Here is a 13279-nt window from a genome sequence, read left to right as displayed (position 1 = left end):
AATTCCATCCGACCCATACCAGCAGATATTGAAACTGTGGTGGTAATGATGATGATGATGATGATGAATATATTTCAAGTGCATGCGCACACACACACACACACAGATTTGCATAATCCTCATGCCATCAATGGAGAGGTTGTCATACAATATACTATAACATACCATCATACAGCATTACACAGTTGTTAATTGTTTAACTCCTGGTCAGTCTTAATCCAACAGATCTAGGTTCAAGATTACATTCTAGCCATGACATTCCCATCTGGGTTTTGTTTTTTTGTTTTTTTTTTTGGTGCAATAAGTATATTTAGGAATACAAGATTCAATGGGTCCTGTTGTATTCTTTTTGTTTCGTTTCTTTTAAGACTAGTGTGTAAACTAAAGGATAATTAGCTACTATTTCTAGTAGAGAGAGAGAGAGAGAGAGAGAGAGGAAGTATATTGAGGTATTCTTTACAAATATTGCACAGCAATATTGACATTCTGCCATCGTCATACTCCATCTTTTATTTCTTCAACTCCTACATGTTAACTCATTAACTGCCCACATGTTGCAAGATAAGCAGTTTATTTTCTTCATACAGCTTCTTTTATCAACGCTTACAATGACGGCTCACGCACTTTCCTTCCCCATCTCTCTCCCACTGGCTGCCTCTATTCGCTTATCTACTTAACTTCTCTATCTGTCTGTGTGTCTGTCTGTCTCTCTCTCCCTTTCTCTCTCCCTCTGTCTCTCTTTCTCTCTCCCTCACATACACACCTACACATACTCACAAATGCATACATAGGCTCACACTTTTTTTAACACATCATCATCATCATTGTCATCATTTACTGTCCACTTTTCCATCTTTACATGGGTTGGACAGAGTCTATTATGGCTGGAAGCCTTTCCTGTTCCCAACCCTCACCTGTTTCCATGCAAGGTAGTATTTCCCCATGGCCAGATATTGGAAACACTGAAAATGAACGATACTGCTTGTATGACAGCGTCACTCATTCACAAATACCACACAATATCAAAACAAGGAAACAGAAACACACATACACATACACATATATATGGCTCCAATGAAGCTATAAGGTGTTATTCAGGCATTCAGCTATGAGTCCACCACATGTTATAGCAGAAATGACTGTAAGCTAATGAAGTTCATAAGATAACTGTTTGTTCCTTTGTCATCTCTCTTTTTTATTACCACTCTTACACTCTTATACTCAGCCGACGTTTTGTTCTGAGATTATATATATATAAGTAAAATAACTTGGTTATCATTAAGCTAGTTTTAGGAAGTTAAATTGTGACTAAAGTTTGGTAGAAGATTTTAATTCAGAATTTTTTAATACAAGACATTTTTACTACAGAGTCAGAGATGGCTCCAGCCGGGTTGGTATCGAAAGGGTTAATCGTACCTACATAATTTCTATCTACCAAATTCACTCACAAAGCTCGGGCTGGCTGAGGCTATAACAGAAGACACTTGTCCAAGGGGCCGTGCAGTGGAACTGGGCTTGGAACCATGTGTCACATGGCTGCACACAGGATTAAAATTCAAAATTTGGCTCCTATAGGATTTGAACTCAGAACAATGAAACACCTAACTAGATAACTTATCATAGATTGGTTGTGTGCTCGCCATGCCCACCACCATATAATAGTTAAGATTTCTAACTTCTCAAATATACAGTTTGATGATGTGAGGCGTAATCATATGACTGGTAAGCGGGATCTGAGCTCAGAGTGCCATGGGATGCAGTTACATACCAGAATTTGGTATTGTTGTTTAACCCTAGGTCAACCTTAATCTAGCTGTCCTATGATTAAATAGAAACAATCCAGCAATGACAATCTTGTGGGTGTTTTTATACAATTTATTTAGGGTTCCCTTATCTAGAGCAGTCATATGTAACTTGCAGACCGTGGGACTTTCTGTATAGCACAGCTAATGGAAGTTTCCTTTGGAACTTTGTAGTTGTGCAGCCCTTCTGATGATGAGCCATGTCTCATGTGGCTTGCTTCTCGCAAAAGGTTGCTCATGCCAGATCTAGTATGTGTGTTACGTGGGGCAGGTAACCTTTGAGTCCCCTCTCTTCCCAGGGTGGTGGGGGTTCAGTAAGGCTTATACAGGTTTATGCAGCCGACCCATAAATGCTGCCTCTATAACACTATTTCCCCTGGGGAGCAGACTGCCCCAAATTCTTCCCCATCACCATCTCCTCCAATCCCCACCCTCCTCCCATCCCAAACTTCTTCTCGTCCCCAACCTCTTCCCGTCTCCACCTGCTCCGCTACTTGTTACAGTTGTCTGCTAGTGTTCATATCTCTTCCTTCTCGAGCCATGCCTGGCTCATAAGGGCTGGTTCCCCAATTTCTTGGTGTATAGGTTCCCCACCGGGACAGGCAAGGAAAGAGCGAGAGAAAGGTGTGGCAAAAGAGTCAGCAGAAGTTTCGCCATTACCTTCTGCTGGAGCCGTGTGGAGCTTAGGTGTTTTGCTCATAAACATACACATCGCCCGGTCTGAGATTCGAACCGGCGATCCCGCTGCTCTAACCACTAGGCCATGTGCCTCCACTGTTCATATCTCCGCTAACAATATACCTGTCCATTCCTTGATATTGTCCATCTGTTTGTCCATTCTTTTCCTCCAACCACTTATCTCTTTGTTATTTGCTCCTATTCTCCCATTTTCTTTTCCAGAGCTGCGTCGAGCTGTGTACTACTTTGAGCGGCCAATCTATGCCATTTGTTACCTCCTACTGCTGACCTTCTCCCTGGTGATGTACTTTCTGGCTTGTCTCGTCAACCCGGGCTACATAGAGACTCCCTGTAAAACCGTAAGTATCCGTTGACATTTCTTTTTCTTTTATTATCCCCCCCCCCACGTACTTTCTTTGTCTTTTTCTTTCTCTCTTATTCTGTCTGTGTCTCACTTTTTCTCTTTCTCCCTTTCCGTTTTTATATAAGTCTGTCTTTGCCATGGTGGGGATCTTTTCAGTTTGAACAGCAGTTTTAAAAAATAATTTTCACGTAACTAAACACTTTTAAACTTCGTATACTGGTAGAATGTGTTTATAAAACATCTTTTTCTCTTGGCTTTATTGAGAAAATTCTATAGTTTCTAAGATATTTGTTGTTTTTTCTTCAATTTCTGCAATTTCAACCAATCAATGACGTCTATTTGAGGTGAAAATATTCTGTGCCATATGAATATGTCCCTCGTTTAAGAAACGGATTGGGTTTATTTACATTTGTGAAGAAAAAAAGATACCCTTCCACCCACCCCTAACCCTAAAACAGATTGAAATGCAATAGATCGATATTAGGGACGTAATTATGGGTGACAATTTTATATGACACCGCTAGAAAAAAACTGCCGTTCAAACCAAAAAGATCCATTATTCTTTCTGAGACTTTTTCTTTCTCTCTTATTCTGTCTGTCTCACTTTCTCTTTCTCCCTTTCCGTCTTTCTTTATATAAGTCTGTCTTTGCCATGGTGGTAGTGATGATGATGATGATGACTATAATAATACTCATGATGATGATGGGGACCAGTGGTTCCCAACCGATTTTTGGCCATGCCCCACCAAATCATTTCTAAAATCCTGATGCCCCCTTGGGATATTTAATTTTTATAATTCAAAATTTGGTTAATGTTTACCATATTACCCAGAAACAAAATAAAGACGTGTAGGAAACGAATATGAAAACAAAAAGGGAAAAGCAACGAGGTGGGGATGACTTCGGAAAATTCACAAGATCCGAGTTTTTCCCTCATAACTTTTAGGAAAAAAAAAATTTTTTTCAATGAAATTTTATATAAATACCTTTCAACCGGCATAAATTACAATTATAAAGAAATTTGTGGGAAAATCTTTTCCAAGGTGAGGGGAGAGGACTTCGGAGAATTCACAAGATTCGAGTTTTTCGCCCATAACTTGGTGACACTTTATCTTGGATAGCGGGTATAAATCCAAATTTTAAATATTTCTCTGAATATCGACAAACTTTTTTTTTTACTTACACAATTCATTTTATGTATTTTTGAATCGGCATATCTACAGATTTCTACGCCCCCGACTTTGGATGATCATAACTTTCAGAAAAATGTATATTTTTCCATGAAATTGTCTACGAATACGTGTTACATCATGTAGATTCCGAATATACAAATTTTTTTTGGTGGGGAGAAGTATTTTAGGAAGGGTTGGAGTGGGCAATTCATCTTAACTTTCAAGGAAATGGATATTTTTTAATGAAATTCTCTACAAATATACCTCGGTCTAGATTCCGAGGACATAGGAATTTTAGGGGAAAACAATTGGGGGCTATTTTTGAGAACAGTTCCCCACTCGCAGGTGTTTCTGAACAAGCTTGCCTACCAACCACATGGTTCTGGGTTCAGTCTCACTGCGTGGCACCTTGGGCAAGTGTCTTCTACTATAGCCTCGGGCCGACCAAAGCCTTGTGAGTGGATTTGGTAGACGGAAACTAAAAGAAGCCCGTCGTATATATGTATATATATATATATGTATGCGTGTGTGTGTTTGTGTGTCTGTGTTTGTCCCTCTAGCATTGGCTGACAACCGATGCTGGTGTTTATGTCCCCGTCACTTAGCGGTTCGGCAAAAGAGACCGATAGAATAAGTACTGGGCTTACAAAAGAATAAGTTCTGGGGTCGAGTTGCTCGATTAAAGGCGGTGCTCCAGCATGGCTGTAGTCAAATGACTGAAACAAGTAAAAGAGTAAAAGAGTAAGTCGTCTATATTTGTCTCATTTTCTCCGTTTTGTGCGGGAATTATTCCATTCAATATCATTATAGAGATTATGTAACAAATTATACTTTACACTTCTATATTTAACTGTGCGTGTATATTCCTTATTTTTGCTTCTGGTGTCGTCTGCCTTTCTATTTGAAATGTTTACCTGGGAATTTACCTTAAAGTGGAAAGAAAAATCGTATGCAACAAGTCGTCTTAATAACATATTTCTGTGTACCAGACCTTTAGCTTGTTATTTCAAGCATAACGAGTTTTCTGGTGACGGTTTCGTTTGCCTTCATTGCCCGTTTGTTGTTTGCTTCAGGAGAAAAATGAAACAAATATGGACGACTTGTTCAGAAACACCCGCGAGTGGGGAACAGTTCTCAAAAATAACCCCCAAAATTCCTATAGTCCGAGGTATATTTATAGAGAATTTCGTTAAAAAAATATCCATTTTCTTGAAAGTCATGCCGAATTTAAGTGGACTCCGGTGAATTTTCCGAAATTTCCTCACCCCCAACTCCTCCTGAAATACTTTCCCACCAAAATTTTGTATATTCGGAATCTACATGATATAACACATATTCGTAGACATTTTCATAGAAAAATATCCAATTTTCTGAAAGTTATGATCATTCAAAGTCGTGGTGCGGAAATCTGTAGTTTTACCTTTGAATCTTCAAAAAGATTTCAGTATATAAACTTTTGGAAAAATGCTCAAAAAGAAACAAAAAATATTCCGTGAATCTTTTCAGCTGCAAAAGCCTTTGTATCAATGATGGAAGTTTTTTTCTTACCTTTTTGCTGAATTCAAAAACTGACTGGTGAAAATAAAATTACCTTTTAATTTTCATCTCTGTTCGTATATATATATATATACGTGTGTGTATGTACGTGTGCGTTACCAGTACCATAAATCTCTCTCTCTATCTATCTATCTGTCTCTCTCTCTCTCTCTCTCCTTTCTCTTTCTCTCTGTCTGTGTATCTATCTGTCCCCCCTCTCTCGTCTCTCTTTCTCTCTCTCTCTCTCTCTATCTATCTATCTATCTATCTATTTATCTATCTATCTGTCTCTCTATCTATCTGTCTGTCTCTCTCTCTCTCCTTTCTCTTTCTCTCTGTCTGTGTATCTATCTGTCTCCCCTCTCTCGTCTCTCTTTCTCTCTCTCTCTCTCTCTCTCTCTCTCTCTCTCTCTGCCTCTTTCTCTTCCTTCACTGACGCAACCCCTTTCTTCCACTCCATTTCAACCCTTTTCACACCATTCAATTCTTTCATCCCTTACTGTCGCCAGAGATAAAAGACTCAATACTCTTAGACACCCCCGCCCACATCAGTCTGTCTCCAGTTAATTCTCCATAGGGAATTAAGATGATGAAAACGACCTGTTTGTTGTCGCTAAAGTGTCCAAAATTTGATAAAATTGGCCACGGAAGGGATGGATGTAAAGAATTTTTTATTGAAGAACTCATTCTCGAATTGTCCCCTTTCTCTGTTGGTATACTAAACATTGTGTACAAGAGGTATAAAAATTCAGCATAACTCTACGCATCCCCACCAAAATATTACCATGCCCCACTTTGGGAATCACCGGTGGGGACTGAAATGGTAATAATAATAATGATAATCATCATCATCATCACCATCATCATTGAATGTCCGTTTCCCATGCTGGCATGGGTTGGACGGCTTGACAGGAACTGGCAAGGCTGGGCGGGGGGGGGGGGGGCACACTAGGTTCCATACTCAATTATATATAGTTTCTATGGATGGATGCCATATATCCTCTTCCTCCTCATCATCATCATCATCACAATCATCATTGAACGTCTGTTTTCCATACTAACATGGGTTGGTCAGCTTGAGAGGAACTTGCAAGGCCAGGGGCCAACCCAGGTTCCATAATCTGTTTAGGCATGGTTTCTACAAGTGGATGTCCTTAATACCAACCACTTTACAGACTGTACTGGGAGCTCTTTACATACTCTTTACTTTTTTACTTGTTTCAGTCATTTGACTGCGGCCATGCTGGAGCACCACCTTTAGTCGAGCAAATCGACCCCAGGACTTATTCTTTGTAAGCCCAGTACTTATTCTATTGGTCTCTTTTGCCGAACCGCTAGGTGACGGGGACGTAAGCACACCAGCATCGGTTGTCAAGCAATGCTAGAGGGACAAACACAGACACACAAACATATATATACACATATACACGTGGCAGATAATGATAATAATAATAATAATAATAATGAATTCGTTTATTGGCCACAAGGGCTAACAAAATTCAATTAAAACATAAACCTGGCCAGTCTGCCACTGGTCATGTTTATCTGAGTTTCATCTTTCCTTAATGAACCTGTCACCTAACCATATTCCAAATTGTGTCCACAATATCACCATCTTCTGCATCTATTTCTGACTGTCGAACATCAATTCTAGGTTATTAGTAAAAATCAATAAATATTGCATGAAGCTAAAAGTACATTTATACAAATATGATTTCTTCAGCAGTTTATCACACATTGTACATCATCGTTTAACGTCCTCTCTCCATGCTGGCCAATGCTTGGACAATTTGACAGGAGCTGGCCAGGCAGAAGCCGGCGCCATGCTTCGGTGTTGCTTTGGCATGGCTCTTGCAGCTGGAAGCCCTTCCTAACACCAACCGTTCTGCAGAGTGATGGGCTGGCAGAAAAAGGCAGCGAGTTGGCAGAAACGTTAACATGCCAGGCAAAATGCTTAATGGTATTTCGTCTGCTGTTACGTTCTGAGTTCAAATTCCGCCGAGGTTGACTTTGCCTTTCATCTTTTCGGGGTCGCTAAATTAAGTACCAGTTACGCACTGAGGTCACTGTAACCGACTTAATCCCTTTGTCTGTCCTTGTTTGTCCCCTCTATGTTTAGCCCCTTGTGGGAAATAAAGAAATAAAAGTGGTGGGCTGGGTGCTTTTTATGTGGCACAGGTAAGGTCAGTTTTGGTGTGATTTTTGCAGCTGGATACCCTTCCAAATGCCAACCACTTTACTGTGTGGACTGGGTGCTTTTTAAGTGGCACCTGCACTAGCAGAGTCACTAAGTGACTTTGCAAGACACAAACACACAGTTCATATTTACTAAAATATGAATGATACAGAGATTAGTGTGGGCCCTGTGCTACGATAACATGCAAATTTATGAATCATTTCATAGTTTTCTTTTATAGGAACAAACATGGCTGTGTGGATAAGAAGCTCACTTTGCAACCATGTGGCTTTGTGTTCAGTCCCACTGCATGGCACCTGGGCTGACCAATACCTTGTGAATGAACTTGGAAAAAAGGAAACAGTACAAAGCTTGTTGTAGATACACATATATGTACTCGTATATATATATATATATATATATATATATAATACATACTATATATATTATATATATATATATATATATATACATACATATATATATATTACTATATATATATATTTATACATATATGTATATATATATATATATATATATATTATATAAAAGGGCTTAGTAAAATAATTACTTTGCCGCATACTGAACTCATTAGAAATAGCAGCTAAAAAACTTTTTTAGGCTATTCTAATACTTAAGAAATCTCTCTCATATATAGTGTTTGCTTAATTCAACTCACAAAAGTTTGGGGGTAAGGACATCGAAAATCAAATGCTAAGGTTATTCGAGACGTACGTTTCAAGATTAGTCAAAACAACATTTCTATCATCGGCTCAGAAATTCCTTGGTTGGATTTGGAAACACTGAAAATAAGAACATACCCTTTCGAGATCTGCTCCCAACTAACAGTGCCAACAAATTCAAAATAAGCAAGCGATAATCTTTGTTCTCCCCTTTCCACCAGCGTGGGTTGAAATCATCAAACACTATGCTTATTTCGGTAAAATCCGAAGTATTAATCAGAGGGAGATTAATTATATTTCAACAATTGAGGGCAAAATTAATTAATTATTAATCAATTTCACCAAGTGTTCAGTATGCAAAGGGGACCATTCAAGGCGAATTCAAATTATTACATTATATAAAAGGGCTTAGTAAAAAATAAATTACTTTGCCGCATACTGAACTCATTAGAAATAGCAGCTAAAAAACTTTTTAAGGCTATTTCTAATACTTAAAGAAAATCTCTCTCATATATAGTGTTTGCTTAATTCAACTCACAATTGTTGAAATTATATATATATATATATATATATATATATATATATAATATATACATATATACAGCATCCTCTTGTACATACATATATGTGGCAGTAGTAGTGGTGGTGTCATTGATGATGTGCTGATGGATGCTGATGCTGACACTGATGATGGTGGTGGTGGTGCTGCTGCTGCTGGTGTCAGTGGTGGTGGTGGTATTGTAGTTGATGATGATGTTGATGATGATCTTTCTTCTTTAGAAACTACCAATGCTGAATAACAATTCCGATGAGGAGGACATTTATGAAGACAGTCAAATGATGAACAAGATCAACAACTACAGACGGTGTGATTTCTGTGAAGTTCAGGTGAGCAACTTTGAAAACGATGTGGTGTTAGTCTCAATGGTTGTTTGTGTGTGTGGATGTGTGGATAGGTGTAGACCTATGAAGTAGACGTACAGCACATGCACCCTGTGTGTGCGACCGATAATGTTTACATTATTTAGAGCTGCCTTTAATTCATAATTTAATATGTTTGTACAGGCGCAGGAGTGGCTGTGTGGTAAGTAGCTTGCTAACCAACCACATGGTTCTGGGTTCAGTCCCACTGCATGGAATCTTGGGCAAGTGTCTTCTGCTATAGCCTCGGGCCGACCAAAGCCTTGTGAGTGGATTTGGTAGATGGAAACTGAAAGAAGCCTGTCGTATGTATGTGTATATATATATATATATATATATATGTATGTGTGTGTATATGTTTGTGTGTCTGTGTTTGTCCCTCTAGCATTGCTTGACAACCGATGCTTGTGTGTTTACGTCCCCGTCACTTAGCGGTTCGGCAAAAGAGACCGATAGAATAAGTACTGGGCTTACAAAGAATAAGTCCCGGGGTCGATTTGCTCGACTAAAGGCGGTGCTCCAGCATGGCCGCAGTCAAATGACTGAAACAAGAGTAAAAGAGTATATATTTATCTGAATGAATGTATTGAGGCCTGTCATAAGGTTTTATATATGTAAGACAAGGACTAAAAAATTCACCTGATGGTACTAATAGAATTGTTTTGTTGATATTTTATTCAGCAACCCATGCGAAGTAAACACTGTGAAGACTGTAGGAAATGTGTCCGGAAGTATGACCACCATTGCCATTGGCTTGAGACTTGCGTTGGAGAAAGAAATCACAGATTTTTTTGGCTGTTTTTGCTTTCAATATCTGCTCTCATTCTTTGGACAATTTCTATTACCTGGTAAGCTGCCTATCAAACAATGACACACACACACACACAGATACAATCACACAATCCTTCATACAAACACATACCTATTTATTTATTACCCACAAGGGGAAAAACATAGAGTGGACAAACAAGGATGGACATAGGTATTAAGTCGATTACATCGACCCCAGTGCATAACTGGTACTTATTTAATCGACCCCGAAAGGATGAAAGGCAAAGTTGACCTCGGCAGAATTTGAACTCAGAACGCAACGGCAGATGAAATACGGCTACGCATTTCGCCCGGCGTGCTAACGGTTCTGCCAGCTCGCCACCTTATCATACAAACACATACAGTCACTTACATATACCTGCTTATGTACCCATGTACCAATTCATCTACAGCAACTTACCTACGGATAAATTTATCTCCAACCACACACACACACACAGATAAATGTGTTGTAGATGAATTCACCTAGAACCGTACACACACACACATGCACAGATACATGCGTACACTCACACACTTTACACCCAGTCTACACTGTAAAGTGGTTGGCATCTGGAAGGGCATCCAGCTGTAAAAACCATGCCAAAATTGACCTTGCTGTGCTGGTGCCATATAAAAAGCACTCAGCCAACTCTATGGAGTGGTTAGTGTTAGGAAGAGTATCCAGCCATAAAAACCCTGCCAAAACAGGCACAATAGCCTGGGGTGGGTTGTCTCCTACCTGGCCAGCTCTTGTCAAACCATCCACCAGCCAGCATGGAAGGCTGATGTTAAACAATGATGATGATGATGATAAACACACATATGCACACATGCACACTAACACATATATATTTATTTACTACCCACAAGGGGCTAAACACAGAAGAGACAAACAAGGACAGACAAAGGGATTAAGTCGATTACATCGACCCCAGTGCATAACTGGTACTTAATTTATCAACCCCAGAAGGATGAAAGGCAAAGTCGACCTCGGCGGAATTTGAACTCAGAACGTAACGGCAGACGAAATACGGCTACGCATTTCGCCCGGTGTGCTAACGTTTCTGCCAGCTCGCCGCCACACTAACACATATATATATACACATATTATTTTTTTATTGTATTTGTATAACATTGTCCGTTTTTTTACGTCTTTGTTTTTGTATACATTCGCTGCTTTCTTCCAAGGAATCTAATGCTCTTAGCTTAGTTTTTCCTTGGGGCTGGTCTCAGATTGGAGCAATCTCAAGTATAATCAGCCGAAATTGCGAAGATAATCTGGTACTTGACTGAAGAAAGAAAACTTTGAATGACCCATCCTTGTTTTCTTTGTATCGTCTATCTGGATGTTTTGTTGTCCCATTTTTGTATCACATAACTGTCCGGATGTTTTGCGTTCTTGTCCCCGAGCTGGTATCCTCTGTGCCGGTGGCACGTAAAAAGCACCCATTACACTCATGGAGTGGTTGGCGTTAGGAAGGGCATCCAGCCATAGAAACATTGCCAGATCAGACTGGGCCTGGTGCAGCCTTCTGGCTTCCCAGACCCCAGTTGAACCGTCCAACCCATGCCAGCATGGAAAGCGAACGCTAAACGATGATGATGATGATGGCATATATACATATATATGCAATATATACGATTTTGTTTCAGTTTTTTTCATTTATCATTTTTTTCAAACTGATTTATTTTCTGTCTGTCTTTCAGGAATGCCATTGTCTACAGACTGGAATGGCTGGTATGGTTAAAGACCAATTCTCTGCTTTTCTGTAATTTGTTCATTTTAATTATTGCTGCAATGGCTGTGTTGGGCTTGTTGGGGTTCCATTCTTATCTCATCTCTCAGAACCTCACTACATGGGAGTTCGTCTCCCAGGAGAGGATTACCTACCTCAAATACTTGGATGACTCTTACAATCCATTCAACGAAGGTTGTCCTTGCAATGTCTATAACTTTCTCTTTGATTGGAAAATCCGCCACTGGGAGGCCCTGTACACCAAGAAAGCCAACATGCAGAACACGGCTAGTGGTGGCATCGTGTAACCAAAAAAAAAAAACTGAAAGAAAATAGAATAAACAAAAGACATTTCTACAATTTTTCCCTCCTTCCAAAAACTTCTTCCGCCCTACCATATTTTTTTTAGCTTGTCCCTTGCTTATTGTACCTGTTTAGATAAATGTCTAATTTTGTTATTTTTCTAAAAAAAAATTCTTGACAAATCACTCCATTCCCCTATCTTTCTCCATTCCTTTGATTCCAGAAGAGAATATATGAAATGGTAAAAAGAAACAAAAACAAAAAAAAAAAGACAGATACTTCCTGCAAATTGTAGTATCCCTTCAACTAACCCCTAATTGTCAAAGCTTATAATATTTTGCTGACCATAGTCCAGATAGCTGAATAAATATTTTTGCTTTCTCTGTTTTTCTCCGTGTCTAACATAAAATTATAGAGAAATACACATTAACAGTATATTTTTTCACTCTCCATTAATATATCTCTTGCTCTCCATCTTTGTGTTTCCCTTCTGTGTGTGTGTGTCTGTCTGTCTGTCTCTGTCTCTCTTTCTCTTTCTCTGCTAAATCCAATCTCCCTTTATTTCTGTCTCTCTGATCATTTATATATCCATTCTTTCCTATATATATATATATATATATATCTATATATATATATATATATATATATATATATATATATATAGATATATACACACAAAACACACACACGTATCTTCTCAGTCTTCCCCCTCCCTCTCTACCTCTCTATTTGACTATCCCTATTCTCTCCTCACCACCACCACCACCACCACCTTTCAAATTCGCACAAATGTTTTACTTACACAATTGTTCCATGTCATTCTGTGCTACCATTTCTTATTAACCCCAAATTAAGCAAACCCTCACTACATCAGTTCTTTATAAATGTTTAACATAGCAAATTATTTCCTTCTTTTGTTTTTGTTTTTTGCTTTTTTTTTAAATTTATTTTTCTTTATTTCAATCTCAGCTAAATTCTATTTTTGCAACTACACCATTCCTCGCAACCTTCATTTCTCAGAAAATGTTGTTAATTCGAATCGGAGGCACATCAAACAACATTTAGTGAAATATAATTATGTACTATCTTATCTAA

General features: G+C 38.8%; 1 protein-coding gene and 1 non-coding gene across 3 annotated transcripts in view; both read left to right on the top strand.

Annotated features, from left to right (window-relative positions):
• Positions 1–12565, top strand: part of LOC115223041 (probable palmitoyltransferase ZDHHC12) — a 19667-nt gene extending 7102 nt beyond the window's left edge. For both annotated transcript variants that reach the window (XM_036512056.1, XM_029793472.2), the window contains 4 exons: positions 2703–2839; positions 9192–9299; positions 10014–10180; positions 11853–12565. In XM_036512056.1, the coding sequence (XP_036367949.1) occupies positions 2703–2839; positions 9192–9299; positions 10014–10180; positions 11853–12189 (749 nt within the window). In that variant the 3' untranslated portion in view covers positions 12190–12565. The remainder of the gene's footprint in view (positions 1–2702; positions 2840–9191; positions 9300–10013; positions 10181–11852) is intronic.
• Positions 7859–7960, top strand: LOC115223060. The gene has a single exon (XR_003882778.1). It is a non-coding gene; the product is annotated as a U6 spliceosomal RNA (small nuclear RNA).
• Positions 12566–13279: the final 714 nt, after the last annotated feature.

This window comes from Octopus sinensis, linkage group LG21 (assembly GCF_006345805.1).
Source record: "Octopus sinensis linkage group LG21, ASM634580v1, whole genome shotgun sequence".
Classification (NCBI taxonomy): Eukaryota; Metazoa; Mollusca; class Cephalopoda; order Octopoda; family Octopodidae; genus Octopus; species Octopus sinensis.
This window is presented reverse-complemented; position numbering and strand designations above follow the sequence as displayed.